General features: G+C 36.5%; 1 protein-coding gene across 4 annotated transcripts in view; it reads left to right on the top strand.

The window, feature by feature from the left end:
• Cntn6 (contactin 6) overlaps positions 1-20771 on the top strand; it is a 347844-nt gene that overhangs the window by 247450 nt on the left and 79623 nt on the right. For all 4 annotated transcript variants that reach the window (XM_036181619.1, XM_036181617.1, XM_036181615.1 and 1 more), the window contains exon 8: positions 19064-19248. In XM_036181619.1, the coding sequence (XP_036037512.1) occupies positions 19064-19248 (185 nt within the window). The remainder of the gene's footprint in view (positions 1-19063; positions 19249-20771) is intronic.

A 20771-nucleotide genomic window follows, 5' to 3' on the forward strand; every position in this document is an offset into this window, starting at 1 on the left:
CCCTGAGAATTGCACTTTCAAAGTCTGTAAACAATTGTGTTTGAATCTTGGTGGGAACTGCATTGAATCTGCAGATTGCATTTAATAGGATTGCCAGTTTTACTATGGTAATTCTATATATCCATAAGCATAGGAGTTCTTTCCAACGTCTGATAGCTTCATATTTTTTTCTTTAAAGACTTTGTTTTAATTTTATACATTAGCCATGGGTTCCCCTGTCCCAAGCAGATCAAGCTATTCAATTGTCTCACTAATCCAGAGGGCATGATCCAGCTGGGGGCTCCACAGTCATTGGTTCATAATTTATGTGCTTCCATTCGATTGGCTATTTTTCCCTGTGCTTTTTCAAATCTTGGATTCAACAATTCATACTCTTGCAGGCCCTCCTCCTTCTCGACAGTTGGACACCTGGAGCTCCACCTGGGGCCTGGCTGAGGATCTCTGCATCCACTTCCATCAGTTATTGGATAAGAGTTCCAAGACGATTGCTAGGGTGTTTAGTCATCTGATCACCAGACTAGATCAGTTCAGGCCCTCCCTTGACCACTGCCAGCAGTCTATAGAGGATATATCATTATGGATTTCTGGGGACCTCTTGAGCACTCTGCCTATTCTTGTTCTCATGTGGTCTTCATTTATCATGGTCTGTTATTCCTTGTTCTCCCTTTCTGTTCATGATCCAGCTGGGATCTCCTGCTCCCCTAAGCTTTCTTTCCCTCAAATCTTGCCCTTCATTACTCCCACTGTCGTCCAGGTTGTTTATGTAGATCTCATCCATTTCTCTGTCATTGGGTGATCCCTGTGTCTTTCCTAGGGTCCCGTTTTCAAGGTAGCCTCCCTGGAGTTGTGTAGCAGTCTAGTCATCTTTGTTTTACATCTAGTATCCTCCTATGAGTGAGTACATACCATGTTTGTCCTTCTGAGTCTGGGTTACCTCACTCAAGATGATTTTTTCTAGATCCATCCATTTGCCTGCAAACCTTGTGATGTCATTGTTTTTCTCTGCTGAGTAGTACTCCATTGTGTATATGTACCATATTTTCTTTATCCATTCTTCAGTTGAAGGGCATCTAGGTTGTTTCCAAGTTCTGGCTATTACAAACAATGCTGATATGAACATAGCTGAGCAAATGTCCTTGTGGTATGATTGAGCATTCCTTGGGTATATGCCCAAGAGTGCTACAGCTGGATCTTGGGGGAAATGGAGTCCCAAGTTTCTAAGGAAGTGCCATATTGATTTCCAAAGTGGCTGTACAAGCTTGCATTCCCACCAACAGTGGAGGAGAGTTCCCCTTGCTCCACATCCTCTCCAGCATAAGCTGTCTTCTGTGTTTTTGATCGTAGCCATTCTGACAGGTGTAAGGTGGTATCTTAGAGTCGTTTTGATTTGCATTTCCTGGATAATTTAGGATGTTGAGCAATTCCTTAAATGTCTTTCAGCCATTTGAACTTCTTCCTCTGCGGAGAATTCTCTGTTTAGTTCTATAGCCCATTTCTTAATTGGACTGTTGGGCATTTCGATGTCAAATTTCTTGAGTTCTTTATATATTCTGGATATCAGCCATCTGTCAGACATGGGGTTGGTGAAGACCTTTTCCCATTCTGTAGGCTGTGGCTTTGTCTTGTTGACCATATACTTTGCTCTACAAAAGCTTCTCAGTTTCAACAGGTCCCATTGATTGATTGTTTCTCTCAGTGTCTGTGCTATTGGTGTTATATTTAGAAAGTGATGTCCAGTGCCAATGTGTTCAAGAGTACTTCCTAATTTCTCTTCTATCAGGTTCAGAGTAAGTGGGTTTATGTTGAGGTCTTTGATCCACTTGGACTTAAGTTTTGTGCACAGTGACAGATATGAATCTATTTGCCGCCTTCTACACACTGACATCCAGTTATGCCAGCACCATTTGTTGAAGATGCTTTCTTTTTTCCATTGTACGTTTTTGGCTTATTTGTCAGAAATTGTATGTTCATAGGTGTGCAGGTTAATGTCAGGGTCTTCAATTCAATTCCATTGGTCCACATGTTGGTTTTCATGCCAATACCAAGCTGTTTTTTATTATGGTAGCTCTATAGTAGAGCTTGAAGTCAGGGATCATGATGCCTCCAGAAGTTGTTTTATTGTACAGGATTCTTTTGCTATCCTGGGTGTTTTGTTTTTCCATATGAAGTTGAGTATTATTCTTTCCAGATCTGTAAAGAATTATGTTGGTAATTTGATGGGAATTGCATTGAATCTGTAGATTGCTTTTGGTAAGATCACCATTTTTACTATGTTAATCCTGCCTATCCATGAGCATGAGAGATCTTTCCATTTTCTGACATCTTCTTCAATTTCTTTTTCCAGGGAATTAAAGTTCTTGTCATATAGGTCCTTCACATGCTTAGTTAGAGTAACCCCAAGGTATTTTATATTATTTGTGGCTATTGTAAATGGTGATGTATCTCTGATTTCCTTCTCAGCCTGTCTATTGTATATAGGAAGGCTACTGATTTTTTTGAGTTGATCTTGTATCCTGCTATGTTGCTGAAGGTTTTTAGTAGCTGTATCAGTTCCTTGGTTGAATTTTTGGAGTCACTCATGTTGTATACTAACCTGTAATCTGCAAATAGGGAGAGCTTGACTTCTTGCCTTCCAATTTGTATCCCCTTAATCTCTTTGTGTTGTCTTATAGGTCTGGCTAGAACTTCAAGTACTCTATTGAATAAGTATTAGGAGGGAGGACAGCTTTGCCTTGTTCCTGATTTTAGTGGTATTGCTTTGAGTTTCTCTCCATTTAATTTGATGTTGGCTGTTGGCTTACTGTAGATTGCCTTTATTATGTGTAGGTATGTTCCCTGTAATTCTGATCGCTCCAAGACCTTTATCATGAAGGGGCATTGGATTTTGTCAAATACCTTTTCTGTATCTAGTGAGGGGATCATGTGGTTTTTTTCTTTGAGTTTGTTTATATGGTGTATTACATTGATGGTCTCTCTTATGTTGAACCACCCTTGCATCCCTGGGATGAGGGCTACTTGATCATGGTGGATAATTGTCTTGATGTGTTCTTGGAGTCTGTTTGCCAGAATTTTATTGAGTATTTTTGCATCAATGTTCATGAGGGAGATCGGTCTGTAGTTCTCTTTCTTTGTTGCATCTTTGTTTGGTTTAGGAATTAGGGTAATTGTAGCGTCATAGAAGGAGTTTTGTAATATACTTTCTGCTTCTATTGTATGGAACAATTTAAATAGTGTTGGTATTAAGTCTTCTTTGAAGATCTGGTAGAATTCTGCAGTGAAACCATCTGGTCCAGGGCTTTTTTTGGTTGGGAGAATTTTAATGACTGATTCTATTTCCTTAGGCGTTATTGGACTATTTAAATGGTTTATCTGGTCTTGATTTAACTTAGGTATGTGGTACCTATCCAGAAAATTATCCATTTCTTTTAGATTTTCCAGTTTTGTGGAGTAGAGGTTTTTGAAGTATGACCTGATGATTCTTTGGCTTTCCTCATTGTCTGTTGTTATGTCCCCCTTTTCATTTGTGATTTTGTTAATTTGGATGTTTTCCCTCTGTCTTTTGGTTAGTTTGGATAAGGGCTTGTCTATCTTCTCAAAGAACCAACTCTTTGTTCCATTAATCCTTTGTATTGTTCTCTTTATTTCTATTTTATTGATTTCAGCTCTCAGTTTGATAATTTCCTGGTGTCTTATCCTCCTGGGAGACTTTTCTTCTTCCTGTTCAAGGGCTTTCAGGTGTGCTGTCAATTCACTAGTGTGAGATTTCTCCAGCTTCTACATGTGGGCATTCAGTGCTAGGAATTTCCCTCTTAGCACTGCTTTCATAGTATCCCATAAGTTTGGGTATGTGGTGTATTCATTTTCATTGATCTCTAGGAAGTCTTTAATTTCTTTCTTTATTTCTTCCTTAAACCATTGGTGATTCAGTTGAGCATTGTTCAGTTTCCATGAGATTGTAGGATTTCTGTAGTTTTTGTTGTTGTTGTTGAAATCTAACTTTAAACCATGGTGGTCTGATAGAGCACAGTGGGTTATTCCAATTTTTTTGTATCTGTTGAGATTTGCTTTGTGGCCAAGTATGTGGCCGATTTTAGAGAAGGTTCCATGTGGCACTGACAAGAAGGTATATTCTTTTTTGTTCAAGTGGAATGTTCTGTAGATATAGATTAAGTCCATTTGAGCCATAACATCAGTTAAGTCCATTATGTCTCTGTTAAGTTTCAATTTGGCCCATCTTTCCAGAGGTGAAAGTGGGGTGTTGAAGTCTCCCACTATTAATGTGTAGCGTTTTATATGTGATTTAAGTAAGCTTTAGTAATGTTTCTTTTACATATGTGGGTGCCCTTGTGTTTGAGGCATAAATGTTCAGAATTGAAACTTCATCTTGGTGGATCTTTCCTGTGATGAGTATGTAATGTCCTCCATCATCTCTTGTGATTGATTTTAGTTTGAAGTCTATTTTTCTGGATGTTAGGATGGCTACACCAGCTTGCTTTTTAAGACCATTTGATTGGAAAGTCTTTTCCCAGCCTTTTATTCTTAGGAGGTGTCTGTCTTTGAATTTGAGGTGTGTTTCTTGTATGCAACAGAAGGATGGGTCTTGTTTTTGTGTCCATTCTGTTAGTCTGTGTCTTTTTATAGGTGAATTAAGTCCATTGATATTAAGGGAGTGATTGTTCCTGTTGTTAGTTTTATTCTATTTTATTATTTTTTTTGGTGGTAGTGTGTGTGTACTTCTCTTCTTTGGGGTTTACTGCTATGGTGTTATCTATTGCCTGTGTTTTCATGGGTGTATCTGCCTTCCTTAGGTTGGAATTTTCCTTCTAGTCCTTTCTGTAGGGCTGGGTTTGTGGATAAGTATTGTTTAAATCTGGTTTTGTCTTGGAAGGTCTTGTTCACACCATCTATGATGATTGAAAGTTTTGCTGGTAGGCTAGTATCCTTGGTCTCTTAGTGTCTGCATTTTATCTGTCCAGGTCCTTCTGGCTTTCAAAGTCTCCATTGAGAAATCGGGTGTTATTCTGATGGGTTTGCCTTTATAAGTCACTTGGCCTTTTTCCTTTGCTGCCCTTAATATTCTTTCTTTGTTCTGTACATTTAGTTGTTTAATTATGTGGCGAGGGGACTTTTTTATGGGGTCTAGTCTGGTGATCTATAGGCTTCTTGTATGTTCATAGGCATTTCCCTCTTTAAGTTGGGAAAGTTTTCTTCTATGATCTTGTTAAATATATTTTCTGTACCTTTGAGTTGGTATTATTCTCTTCCCTCTTTCTATTATTTGTAGGTTTGGTCTTTTCATAGTGTCCCAAATTTCTTGGACATTTTGGGTCATGACTTTGTTGGTTTTAGTGTTTTCTTTGACTGATGAATGTATTTCTTCTACCATATCTTCAACAACAGAGATCCTCTCTTCCATCTCTTGCATTCTGTTGGTTATACTTGCCTCTGAAGTTCCTGTTTGTTTACTCAGATTTTCTATTTCCAGCATTCCTTCTGCTAGTGTCTTCTTCAATTTTTCTATTTCCCTCTTCAGGTCTTGGACTGTTTCCCTTGCTTTTTCATGATTTTCTTTCAAGGACTTATTGTTTTCTTCTGCTTTAATTGTCCTTTCTTCTAGATATTTATAGTGTTCTTCCCATTTTTTGTTTGTCTGTTCCTCTACTTTATTTTTGATTTCTTCTATATAAGGCTCTAGCCTCTTCATGATGTTACTTATAAGGTTGTTTTCTTCTTCTTCTTCCATTCCATGATGTTCAGGTCTAGCTGTTGGAGAAGGGCTAGGTTCTGGTGATGCTGTATTGCTCTTTATTTTGTTGTATGTACTTCTGCCTTGACGTCTGCCCATCTCCTCTTGTGTTCGTTCTTGGTCTTATCAGTGTACTTGGTCCAGAGAGAGCTGACAGATTTAGGGATCCTCTCTCTGGTCCAGATGGAAACTCTGGGCCAGATGGGAGCGCTGGTCCAGATGAGAGTGCTGGCTGGAGAGGATCTGGGGGGCTGGACTGTGAGTCTTGTGAAGTCCCTGGGGTTTCCTTATTTTGTCCAGATGGGAGATCCTCTGTCCAGATGGGAGTTCCTCTGGTCTCTGTTCCAGATGGGAGTTCCAGGGCATGATGGAAGCTGGGGGATGGTCTCTGATTCTCAGGAAGTGGCTGGGGTCTCTGGCAGATGGGTGTGGGGGCAGGGTGTGGAGACTGCCATGTCTGCCTGTAGTCTTGGAAAAGGGGAGCCTTCCCACAGGGCCTGCCAATTGGCCAGAAACTGGGGTCAAGTTGGGCAGGTCCTCCTGGGATGGCCTTTGTCCAGTGGTGGGATCCTGGGGTAGTTGCCTCTCTGACTATAACCCCAGGCACTCACCTCTGGTCTAGATGGGAGCTGGGGGTTGGTCTCTGAGTCTCATGAAGTGGCTGGGTTCTTGGGCCAATGGGTGTGGGTGCAGGGTGTGGAGACTGCATTGTCTGCCTGCAGTCTTGGAAAAGGGCAGCATTCTGGCAGGGCCTGCCGATTGGCCAGAAACTCAAGACTTTGCTTTTTCATCATACAAATCTTTCACTTGCTTGGTTAGAGTTACCTCACGATATTTTATGTTGCTTAGGCTATTGTGAAAGGGATTGTTTCTCTGATTTCTTTTTTGGTACATTTGTCATTTGTTTTTGGGAGGGCTGCATATTTTTGTGAGTTAATTTTGAGTCTAACTACTTTGCTGAAAGTGTTTATCAGCTATAAGAGTTCCCTGGAGGATTTTTAAGTTCACTTATATATATACTATTATGTCATGTGAAAATAAAGATGCTTGACCTCTTCCTTTCCCATTTGTATCCCCTTGATCTCCTTCAGTTGTCTTATTGCTCTAGCTAAGACTTGAAGTACTATATTGGATAGATAAGGAGAGAGTGGAGGACCTTGTTTTCCTCCTGCTTTTGGGGGAAGTGCTTTGAGTCTCTCTCCATTGAATTTGAGATTGGCTATAAGCTTGCTGTAAATTGTCTTTATGTATAGGTATGTCCTCTGTACCCCTAATCTCTCCAGGACACTTGTCATGAGGGTGTTGGATTGTGTCAAAGGTCTGTTCTGCATCTAATGAGATGTTCTTTTAGTTTGTTTCTATAGTGAATTATGTTTATTGATTTTCATATATTGAACTATTCTTGCATCTGTGATGAATCCTACTTAATCATGGTGGATGATCTTTTTTATGTTCTTGCATTTGATTAGCAAGTATTTTATTGAGTAATTTTGCATCTATGCTTATAATGAAAATTTGTCTGTAATTCTTTTTCTTTGTTGAATCTTTTTGTGGTTTGGGTATTGGGTATTATGGCCTCATAAAATGACTTGGGCAATGGTCCTTAGATTTCTATTTTGTGGAGTAATTTGAGGAATATTGGCGTTAACTCTTCTTTGAAAATTTGTCAAACTCTAAACATAGGGCCCTAGGATTTTTGGTCGAAAGACCGAATGACTGCTTCTATTTCACTAAGGGTTGTAGATCTATTTAAATTATTTATCTAACTTTGATTTAACTTTGATAAGTTATCTTTTCAATCTTCCAATTTTGAGGAGTAAAGGTTTTTAATGGATATTCTTATGATTCTCTGGGTTTCTTCAGTGAAAATGTTATGTCCCCCTTTTTGTCTCTGATTTTGAATAGTCTCCCTCTGTCTGTTAGTTAATTGAGGTAAGGGTTTGTCTATCTTGTTGATTTTCTCAAAGAACCATCTCTTTGTTTCATTGATTATTTGAATTCTTCTATTTTCAGGCCTCAGCTTGGTTATTTCTTGCCATCCACTCTTCTTGGTTGTGATTATTTCCTTTTGTTCTAGAGCTTTCAGGTGTATTGTTAAGTTGCTAGTATGAGATTACTCCAGTTTTTTTTTTTTTTTTTTAATTTGGATTTTCCCTATAAATATGAAAATGAGATTCTCACACTAATATTAGATTGTTTTTTATTATGGATAAGTGGTGAGTTTTTTCCTTATTTTTTTGTATGTGTACCACCTCATATGTTCATATGTTCATAAGACATATGTTCCATTGGATAACAAATTTTTGATTTTCACATATTCCATCTGGAATATCTGGGAAAACATCTCATTCAGTTTTCTTCAATGGAGTGTTACTGGGGATATCAACTACATGCCAGGTTAGGCTCATGTCCCAGAGCAGTTGTACAATACCAAATGAACTCCATGTTGTTTTGTTGGCCTTGTGTGTCATACTGTTTTTTTTTTGGGTATGTTTTTTGTTTTTTGTGTTTTGTTGGTTCATTGTTGGTTTTGATTTTCATTTTCTTGCCTTGATTTTGTTTTCTAGGAAGATAGGGAGTCACTTATAGGGTAGAGAGTAGAGAAGATTGGAACTAAGATCATATGATTAAAATATATTGTATGATAGTATTTTAAATAAAATATTTTGGTAATATTTTGTCTCATGGTATGCATTTGTAATTACTTTGTTTCTATTTCCCAAAGATGTAGAAATATTGTGATTATTTATTCTGCCTGAGCTTAGTAATTCCACCAGTGACACCGTCTCTGTCTGGCATTTTCTACTCTACAGGACTATTGGTGATTCATTGGTTCACTTTCTCTTATACTTCCTTTTTTCAGGTCAGCTAGGAGGTGAGGAACCTTTGCCACATACTCTAGTTGCCCTTGATCAATGGATCCAGTGAGTTAACTAAAACACATGAAACCCAGAAAAGAACCTTTTCACAAGTAAACTGACTCTTTCAGATATTTATCATAACAGCAAATAACTCACCAATGTTTGAGCACCACTGTAGCCTCATATAAAATGCATAACAATTGTCCAATGAAAACAAGAGGAAAAAGTTTTAACCACAGAATAGACTAATGCTCCAAACCAGGAATATTGAATAGAATCACTTTTATTTCCTGTCTACAATAAAAGCAAACTAGGAAAAGAATACCCATAATGTGTTATATTGTTACAGAGTTTTCAAACTTTAAAATGAGACTTCTCAATGCAGACAGCCTCAAAAAAACAAAGAGGAGTTTGGCTAGCCTTTATTTAAAACAAAACAAAATGCCTCATGAGGTTTATTTTTTGTGTTATTGCAAAAAGCTAACTTATTCATTTGAGACAGTGGGGTGCTTCTGTAGTGCTGCTCTTCAGCCAGTCTCAAGCCGAGGACGCTCATTTTCTATTGTGTAGTTTCCATTTTTACCGCCATGAACAAACATACACCAGATATTCTTGTGGCTGTATTTTGATCACATACATATTAACATCCTCTATTTTTAGATTTTAGTTACTGCTAAAAGAAACATTCTGCGGTATATTTCCTGAACTACCTTGTCAAACTCTCCTCAAGAATGATTGTAGAGATGTTATTCAAAGACCACAAGCCTCTTCTATGAAGAACTTATTCATTTTAAAGACAAATTCTCAATCTGACTTCAAATATGCATTTCTATTTTCCAAAAAAAAAAAAAAAAAGCTTAAATGGGATTTTTTTTACAGTGCTACTTCAGGAAGTAAATTAACTTAAAGGGTGTAAAATCATCCGAGAAGAACATATAAACTTCTGGAAGTGAATCTCCATTCTTTTCTTGCTGCCACTCTCAAGGGAGCCATTGTACTGCCACTGAAGTCACTGGCAGTTTCAAGAGATAAAACTTCCATGTCTATTTTGAAAGTGATATAAAGAAAAGAATAAGTTACTTTATTTCCTTCTTTTAAGGTAATCACAAGCTAAGCCTTAAACTTAAAATTAATATGTCTAAAGCCCAACAAACATTTGTCTTCTGATTCTTGTACAAATAGGGTTCTTTCTACTGACTATCAAACACATTGGGTCAAGAACATACTACCAATCACATATAGTTCTCCTTAGTATGGTTTGATTTTCTTTTGTAATTGCTTAGATTTTTGTAGGAACAATAGATGCATGGTGTTTTAGAATTCAATGAGTTTGGAATATAGAGTGGCTTTATTTTTGAATTGACTATAATTTGAGTACATGCGAACTCACTCTTCTTCCATTTGTCTTCAATATTGACATCATCAGTTATGTTTTTCAAAGTATTTTTTTTAGAGTCCTGAGCTTGTTAATACATGGCATATAGTATGTACTAAATAAATGCTAGTTATAGTATTAGAATAATTAAATATTACTCTTCATATATATGTATATATATATTCCAAAACAAGTCCTGAAGAGTAAACAGAATCGTGAAAATGTTTAAACCACTCAAGAAATCCTTACCCTTTTCCACAAAAGTGAGCATCATTGCTTTCTATGGAAAATAGATATGTATCTATAGTATGTCCCCCCAAGGACAGTCTCACAGATCAAGATCTTTGTTTGAATATTTCAAGCTGGCGAAATGAAAGCAGCTAGCTGAACAACTTTAAAGTATAACAAAGGCATTCTTCAGTATTTTTGCCATACTGCTGCACTCTCTGAAAATGGTCACTGACAGATTTTCTGAAATTAGGTTTATGTTAAGAATAAATCCCAGCCGGGCGGTGGTGGTACACGCCTTTAATCCCAGCACTTGGAAGGCAGAGCCAGGTGGATCTCTGTGAGTTCGAGGCCATCCTGGGCTACCAAGTGAGATGCAGGAAAGGTGCAAAGCTACACAGAGAAACCCTGTCTCGAAAAACCAAAAAAACAAACAAACAAAAAAAGAATAATCTCCAAACACAAGTATCTCAGGAAACTGATTGTCTGTACCAGTCTCTAGTTGAAACATTGGGATGGCATGGATTTAAGCTACAGATAATTAAGTTCAAGAAATCTTGGAGAAATATAAGCATCTTCAAGTAGCTTTAGTAATGAAAATTGTATTTATGGGCTGAAAGTATTGAATTGAAGCATAGTTCTTACTAGCATGTGGAAAGCTTTAATTTAACTTGCAATTCAGGTTAAACTGGGCCAGATGGCTAGCAAATGCATTCTCTATCTTTGGATAAAATTAATAGGGTGCTTACTCTGAAAAAGTGTAGCTATGTGAGAGAATGGGATAGAAAGTCCCCATTTCTGGCACTGCTTATTTAAGAAGCACAAACAGAAAGTGAAGGAAAGGGAAGAAGAAAGGAAGGCCTTGCTTTTATATGGATGGTGGCATTTTAGAAATGTGAGGACTTACATTTATAGGCAAATGGTTTATAAAATAGAAATGTAGCAAGAAAGAACATTAACAATGCTCATTGTGAAACACAAGGTGGAAAAATCCCTCATCTAAGATGCATGGGAACATTGGAAGACAAAATCACTTCTGATTGTTTTTTTTATTATTATTCAGATTTGCATTGCAGATTGAATTCTTTTTAAAAAAAAACATGTAAAGAACTGGGGGAGGGTAAATGAAAGGAGAACATTTTCATAAGTGACAATCTATGCAATTAAAGTGATAAGTAACAATATGGGTAGCTTGACTCCTTAAAATTCCCATCTAATATTAATCTCCATTGTGAGGACCACTCAAAGTCCCTGTAGCTCCAAGATATTCTCAGGGAAATTAAAGGTTAATTTGTATTTTAATGGGTAGTGAGATGACTCAGAATATGTAGGCACCTGCTACCATGTCTGATGACCTGGCTTCAATCCCCAGGATTCATATGGTAAGAGAACACACTCCTTCAATCTGTATGTTTTTTTTTTCCCCAAGCACATGTAATGGCATATATGAACATACATACACCTACACCATTGTACATAAAATAAAATGTAATAAACTTTTAAATAAATAAATGTACTTTGATTAGAACAAATGAGTGGCCAGTGAATATGGCAGGGCTAGTATTGTCGATATAATCAAAGCGGGTAGAATCTAAAGGCATGACTGAATCTACAGAAGAGTGGAAGAATCAACTGTGCTTGTAATGGAAAGGGTGGTAACTGAAAAGGATTAGAGGGTGGATCACAATTAATTAGCCTCTGCTGGAACTTCAAGTCAAGGAAAATTGGCAGATAATAATGTAGTAGAAATTATCCACTTTAACGTGAGTACCATTCTGAACAGGTAATTAGCATTGTTCAAAGCTTCCAGCTGAGGATTTAACTCATATGACATATGGAAGCCACCTGTCACAGTATCTAGTACATAGCAATTACTCAATTAATGATTATTATTAATCTTACTTTTAATTCCCAGTTCTTTAAACACAGTGTATCTTTTCTTTGATGAACAATGTTGAATTTCTTTCCTACCTACAATGGACTCTTGATACTGAGGCTAGACTTTTAAAAAGGATCTTCAAATTAAAGTATTGTAGCTAGAGTTTTCCTACCTGGCCCAGAGTCAGGACAAATCTCTCTCACCCACCAGGCCCATAGATGCTTGGACCCAACCAAGTAAACACACAGAAACTTACATTGTTTACAAACTGTATGGCCGTAGCAGGCTTCTTGTTATCTACTTTTTCTATCTTAAATTAACTCATTTCTGCTTATCTATACTTTGCCACATGGCTTGTGGCTTACCAGTGTCTTTACATGTTGCTTCTCATGGCGGCGGCTGGCGGTGTCTCTCCAGCCTTCTACTTCCCAGGATTCTCTTCTCTCTTGTCCCGCCTATACTTCCTGCCTGGCCACTGGCCAATCAGAACTTTATTTACACAGAGCGATATCCACAGCAAAGTATGCCTTCACCCGAATATCTGTACTTGTCAGCAGGGCATGAACATGACCAAGCAGGATCAGGTTTATTGTTTGTTCATTAAGTGGAGAGAAGCAGGGAATATGTATATGTTTTGAGGTATGTTGATAGATGACTGCCACCATTTCAATCACACACAGACACACAGACATACACACACACACAGACACACACACACAGACACACAGACACAGACACACACACACACACACACACACACACACCAGAGAGAGAGAGAGAGAGAGAGAGAGAGAGAGGGAGAGAGAAACAGAAAGAGAGAGAGAGATACCTAATGGAAGTTGTTACATTTGACATGACAAATCTAATATTCAATTATTTGATTGGATATTGATACTCATTACATGGTGTAATGTATATTATACTGTGTATTTAAAACACATGACTTTTGTGATCTTCACAATCAGACTGTGTACTGCATATAATTGTTCATTCTCATCCTGTGAATTAATAAATGATTCACAAAAATCCAATGCTTTCCAACATACCAGAAAATATAGCTAAATGTAGAATTTGCATTCCACTCTACATCACATAAATAACACATAACTATATTACCATCATTATTATTTGAATAGGATGGTGTATTTTAGAAAAAAAAAACCTTACATTAAAACTTTAGATATCACTATTCATGGTTCTGGTTTTGCTGTCCATTATCCATTTGAGACGTTGTAAAAACAACATTTTATTTAGTGTCATGAAAAGTTACAGAATAAAATAGAAACTTCAAAAGAATTATTTTTTCATAATTATCATTTTGTTGTTGGTCTCTTATTCTATATCATGTAATATCAGTGCTATCCATGAGGACCATGATATCTGAAAGAATCCAAACATTTATTTAGTAGCTATATAATCTTACTACTTCACCAACTAGTTTATTAAAATGAAATTTGGAAAAACAAAGGATTATTATTTTTTGATGATTTTGCTGTCATGATGATTGTAAGATACTAGAATATAAAATATTCACAGAGAATTCATAATATCAATGTAATTCAACCATGCTGATGAAACTAACCTACATCTCATTTGAACAAATGTTTTTAGAGTCTATTTAATCTGGTACTCTTGATTGGGAGTCACAAGAAATTGCCCCAAATGGGTCAAAGACAAGAAGAGGATGCACTGACAAACTAAAATGGTCAATGAAAATGTGGAATTAATGCTCCTTTGTGAGATTTGTGGGTTTGTTACTTGCTTATTTGTATGTTGGTGTAGAAATGTGTGGACAATTTAAATACATCTCTTCTTGTTAGTCTTGATTTTCAAAGATGTTTGTGTTTGTGTATTGCTGACTAGCAGTTTAAAATTCCATCTCTTTGGGTTGAAGCTTGGAGTTAAACTTTTTTGGGAAGAGATGTCCTCTTCAATAGTTCCCCCAAAAATCAATGCAGTGTCAGGGAAGGTATCTTTCATTGGCTTGCCCTAGTTGTCACCATCCTATATTAGGAAAAGCTGAACAGTGTTCCGTGCCCTAAATTTATACATATAGATGCCAATTCAATTTAGTCCAAATAAAGACAGGAAATATTTTTATGATTTAAATTAAGAGACATTGAGAGAGGGACCTTATATTTGCTAGAAAAGTGCTTAACCACTGAGTTTCATATATAGTCCTGCTTTTTTGACACTGTTTTCAGACAAGGCCTAGTTAAATTTTTCAGGCTGTCCTTCAACTCAACTTGTATCCCAATAGGCCTTACACTCCTGATCCACCTGCTACAGCCTCCTGAGTAGCATGGATAATAGCCGTGTTATACTACATTCAATCAGGACCAAGCCACTTAAAGAAAAAAAAAGTAGGCAAAAGACTAACTTTCTCTGGAGATATAGACTCCATGACTCTGACTGTTTTATCTTTAGAATTGAACATTATTAAATAATAACACCATCTAAGCCAGGTTTGGTGGCAAACACCTTTATCCTGGAATCTTGGGAAGCACAGGCGGGCAGTTCTCTGTGAGTCCAAGTAGCAAGTTCCAGGCCAGGCAAGAAGACCCTGATCCTAAAACGCAAAACAACACTAATGGCAATACATAAACAAGGCTATTGGGTCTTAATACCTTTTCTATTATTGGGTGTCTTGAGGGATATTTATTTTCCCAAATACAATTTAAATAGGAAAAATAATGGTTTTTGTTCTTTCCTTTTTAAAGAGAAAAATATCCCATCTCTGCTCAGACTGGTATTTTCCCACATTTTTTGCTTTTTCCTCTTAGATTGGAATAATTTTGATCCTGTAGAACAGTAAGTTCTTAAACTACATTTCCCAGTCCATGGTTCTGCACAAGTGTTCTAGTGCGTGCTATTTGATGTCATTGCGGTTTAATTCTACAGACTTCCATTTCTGTGCAAATGTAACATCTTTTTTAGAAACACCATTCTGAGACACACTAAAGGATTCCTTGTAGTCAGTATTTCACTGAAGCCTCACATGATTAGAATGTACAGAGATTCTAATTACTTGCTCTTCTAGGAGGTCTAGTGTGAATGGATAATTTTCTGAAAGTAACTTGAAGACTTCTTAAGAAGTACCCATAAGAATAGAAGAAACTGAGGCAGAGAAAACCAGGTAGAAGAGTAGACTCAGCACAGAATGAAGCAACATTCAAAATCTACATCCTTTGGTTTTCTGTGCAGCTATCGTTGGCTAAAGCAGTTTGGCATAAGTGGACAAAAAAGTGCTATAACTATTGGTGACAAGACACATGAGGATCTGTGGGGCATGATACTAGAAAGAGTAGGAGTGGAGAACTGATGGACACCTGATGCTTTTTGGCTACACTGCACCTATTGGAAAACTGCATCTGTACAAACTAAGTCTTTTCTACCATTGGAGAATACTTACTCAATGAAAATCCAATACAGTCACCAAGTTCTTTGTCCTTGGGAAAGTCAGGATAGTTGGAATTAGTTGAGCTTGTTATGTTTGACACCACATAGGTGTCATAGGATAGAAGGATGACTGCAAATAGAGATCCACTTTTTGAAGTCATAGATATTTAGGTTTGAGTATGAGGTTACAGTAATACAAGTATTTCCATGAAATTAAGGATAGCATCAGCAGCAGAGATAAATAAATCCCTACCTCTGCCAAAGACAACATAAACCAGATTCTCTCTGTAATATACATCTTTGTAAGACTGAAACGCCACTGTGGATGCTGGCTCTGCCCTCCTCTGCTTCCCAACATGGCGGTGTCACAGTTTACCACCAGCTCTGGGTCTGGAGCCATGTGTACCATCAACTATCAGAAGCAGTTCTGTCAAAGTAATGCATAGGCCCAGAAACTTTTTTAGCAAAGGCTAAATCCACCATGCAGCAGAATAAAGTGCTGCTTGTACATTCCTCATTCCCACCACACTGCAGGTCAGACACACATGCCAGGAACCTGCCATAGTAGCTCAAACCAGTAGGCTGCAGCTAACTTGAGAGAGACAACTAGGAAGCTGTTTTTAGCTCCATTTTAGAATATTTCTTTCTTTCTTTCTTTTTTTTTTTTTTTCGATTTTAGGTGGAAACTCTTGTCCCACATTGGGCGCCATTTGTAGTTAGAGTTTTCCTGCCTGGCCCACAGTCAGGACAAATCTCTCTTACCCACCAGTCCCACAGTCATTCAGACCCAACCAAGTAAGCACACAGAGACATATATTACTTATAAACTGTATGGCCATGCCAGGCTTCTTGTTATCCTCATCTTCTATCTTAAATTAACCCATTTCTATTAATCTATACTTTGCCACTTGGCTCATGGCTTACCAGTACCTTACATCTTTCTTGTCATGGCAGCGGCTGGCAGTGTCTCTCCACCTAGCCTTCCACTTCTCACAGTTCTCCTCCTCCTTGTCCCGCCTACCCTATCCTTCATGCCTGGCTACTGGCCAATCAGCACTTTATTTATTTTAACCAATCAGAGCAACACATTTGACATACAGAACATCCCACAGCATGGTAGCTATAAGGAAGGTCAATTAAATCATATACTTACATACACACACACATACACACACATACATACATACATACATACATACATACATACATACATACATATTACATACAGTACCTAGTAAAGATTTTATTGCTGGTAAAGTTTAGCCATCTGTAGGCTGGAGAGATGGCTCAGAGGTTAAGAGCACTGACTGCTCTTCCAGAGGTCCTGAGTTCAATTCCCTGTGACCACATGGTGGCTCACAACCATCTATAATGAGATCTGGTACCCTCTTCTGGCCTGCAATCATACATGCTGTATACATAATAAATAAATAAACCTTTTAAAAAATAAAAAGTTTAGCCATCTGGTATGAGATTATAATGATTATGCCTTCTTCCATTTTCCAGGTATTTAAGCATTCAGTAATCTGAAATGTGACATATACCTTCACAATAAATGTGAAGCAGTAAGATATAACTATGAGAAAATATTCAGTATTTGATCATTTATATCTGAATGTTTTGAGCTCTAAGATTCTTTTGGATAATTTTGTGTGTTTTTGCCATATACCTCAGATTTTCAATTCTAAACACATAATAAAGCATGTTTAATGCATACACATCTCAAATCCTCTATCACTAATTTGATAAACTAATTTTCATGGAAAAAATTACAACACTGGTTATAATGTATGATAAGTGTGGAAAACTCATGGAAAGGAGAAATCAGTAGAGAAGGACATGAATGACATTTGTTTCACAACCAACCAAAGACAACATTACTGTGCTTACATAGATAATATCTGTATATTTGCAATTGAATATCACATGCAGTTTGAAATGTTTCAGACATAGGGAATATCTTCCTATCTAAATACATTAATTTCTCTGCAGAACATAATTTTCATTCATTAGGAGCTCAAGAAAATGAGTGATAAGAAAACCAGTAGCCCAGGGTAATTGTTTGTTGAATATGCCAATTTATTAAAATGTCAATCTAAAGTTGTAGCAAATGGCATTTTAGAACAATAGGAAGTAAAAATGGGATATTTTCTGTTGGATAAATTCAAGTTAGAACTGGAAACTGTATATTAATTTTGAGAAAAGAGATAACTCAAGCATTGATTTGGGACATGTTTTCTGATCACTGCGTGGAAGCCCACAAGTTTACCCTGTACTTGTCTTTGATGTATGTAACAGGACAAACACTGTTTAGCCAGAAAGAATTCCAAAGGTTTTCCCAGGTTAGTGGCTGTCTTCAAAGCTTCTCAGGGGCCATCACTCATTTTCTACACTAATTTTCTGCTCAGATTCTACAGATCTTTATCTGTCAGCTATGCTGCTAATGATTGGATGGCTCTCCAACATCACTCTTGGTAATTTAAAGGAACCTTACATCTTCCACAAGACTGACAAATAGACTTTGCCAAAGGACTTACTAATATCATTGCAGTATAAATTTGAAATACAACTAGAGTAGAGATATCTGAGTCATCTGAAAAATCTGTATGAGAATGAACCATAGCTTAACAGTAGAGAATAAGGGAAGCTTGAATAAACACACTGGAGTTTCATTTTTACAAATGATGAGTGTTAGTGAATGCTTTCTTCTTATGACATCCTACAGCTGTGTATCCATCTGCATAAAAGGATGTGGCCTCCTCTATGAGGGATTTAAAATTCGTCGATGATTGTTTGAAACTTAGTTTCACATTAGTTTTCTTATTTTAAATATATTCTTATTAGACGATAATATTAAATTCCTATAAGTAGAAAAACTCCATTTGTAAATATTTTCTAATAGGACACAGAGATAATATAAATCCATTTTTATTGTATTGTTATTTTAATAGTATACAAGTTAAAAACTTAAGAGGATATAATGCTTGGGTTTCAAATTTATACAGATTTGTTTCATTTTACCTCAAATCTGTGACAATAAAACTCACCTATCGTGAATATTTTAATTCAAAAATGCTAATTTAGCTACAGAAGAAACTATGATTTTAAAATTAGAATATCTAAATATATATAGACTCTGCTTTAGTCTTAAATGTTAAATTCTCAAAGGAATTTACCATGACCAACACATTTCCATTGATCAAACTGTGTTACTATCTCTGCATCCTATTTCTTTTGTTTTGATTATTGTAATTTGCAAATGTATTTATTTTTACAATTTGATTATAGTATGTTTCTCTGTTAGTCTAAAAACAATACAAGGACAGAGGACATGTGTAGTCTATCAGCAATATGCTTCCTGAAGTTAGTACACTGCCTTGTCTATGGCAGGTGACTAAGCAGATCTTAAACAGATGGCTGAATGAATGAATGGTGAATGACTGTGTGATGTGAAATCTAATCACACTGTAATAGATTAAACTGTCTTACTTGAGAGTGACTTTCCAGGTTTCTCTTGTTTTATCCTACTGTATAATGACAGCCATCATCTATTCTAATGAAGTGTAACTGTTTAGTCCAGTCCCTGATATTAGTTGGAGGAGGTTGGATGGAAGCCCGATGCCAGGGAAAGTCAAGTACAGCAAATCCCAAGCTATCCTTGAAATCCCCAACTTTCAACAAGAGGATGAAGGCTTCTATGAGTGCATCGCAGGTAACCTTCGAGGAAGAAACCTTGCAAAGGGTCAACTTGTTTTTTATGGTGAGTAAATAGAATTTCAAAATGTATGATTTTTTTTTTTTTACTGTGCTTCAGAGCAAATAGGGGAAATCATCAACATATTGTGTACATGTATCATAGGAAAAATTGGAAAGACATTTCCAGTTGGATGATTTGTTTAATGATAGGTAGGGATAACTGTCTTTAAAATACAACTTTTTGTATTGATATCTTTGTGGATAAAGTACTTGTGACTCAAATATTAGGACCTGAAATCAAATCTCCATCAACCACATAAAAAGTCCATACATTAGATTATATACTTGTAATTCTCTGTTTGGGAAGATTAAACAATAGTCTTTCTGAGGAGAGTTTGCCAGTTTAGCCAATCAATGAACTCCAACTTTAGAGAGAATTGCTGTGTCAAAAATGAGGTAGAGCAGAACTGATAAGGATATCCACTCAACATTCACCTCTGCACTCCAGATGTGTGTTATGGACATGCATAAGCATACACATCTGCACACATGCATATAGCACACACACACAGAGACACACAATGGCATAAATTCCAGCACAATCTATACATGACATTGTTTATTGTAGTTGACTGAAGAATGTCAGCAATTTCATGTTAACAACATTAAAGTTTATAACACAAGGTATTCACAACTAAAATACATTTCCCATATAATATTCAGAAATAACCTATGGCAATCATCATTAACATTCTGAATAAGATTTACAAACAAAAAGAAAAGTGAATAGTAAAATAGATTGAATGGAGGAATGTACTGCCTTTCTTCTACTTTTTCAGTACGTAGCTGCTCATATGAATATGACAGAAAACTCAGTTCATTTCCTCATGATACACCTTTGCCATAGTTTCTAGAATATCATTTGAGCTAAAGATACTTTATGATACAATAAATGCATATATTATCCAAATATTATCTTATGTCTTGTTTTATCCAGACAAAAATTACATTTTCGAATTTTTCTCTTTTTATTAATTTATTTGTATGTCTTTTTTTCTGTGCATCACATTCATGCCTGTAGCCTAGGATACCAAAAGAAGGTGTCTGATTCCCCACTTTCATATAGGTGTTGGGACTCAAGCACGGATCTTCTAGAAGACCAGTCAGTATTCTTAACTGCTGAGTCATCTCTCCAGCATGACTGAACCTATAAAATAAAGGAATTATCAAACTATTTGGTATTTCTAAGATATAGGACTCCTAGAAACTGTATTCTTCATAACAAAAATATTTTTCTACATATCCTGATACCATCATTGATAAAGTTATTAAAAATAATGTTTGGATAATCTGAAAAGTTTAATATAATTATCCCTTAGCAGTAACAACTGAATATCTTGTGAGGAGAATATATGTGCCTTTGGATATGTTACTTTCCATTTCATTTAGAATTTCCTATTTTAACCTGAAGTGAAAGTTGTTTCTTATAAATAGAATATAATTTACTTTTTATTATTGTTTTACAATTTTATTGATGCTTGCCAAGAAAAGTAATTTGATTTTTCAGTAGTAGGTGATTCTTAACAG

The sequence above is a fragment of the Onychomys torridus genome, chromosome 3, assembly GCF_903995425.1.
Source record: "Onychomys torridus chromosome 3, mOncTor1.1, whole genome shotgun sequence".
In the NCBI taxonomy this organism is placed as follows: domain Eukaryota; kingdom Metazoa; phylum Chordata; class Mammalia; order Rodentia; family Cricetidae; genus Onychomys; species Onychomys torridus.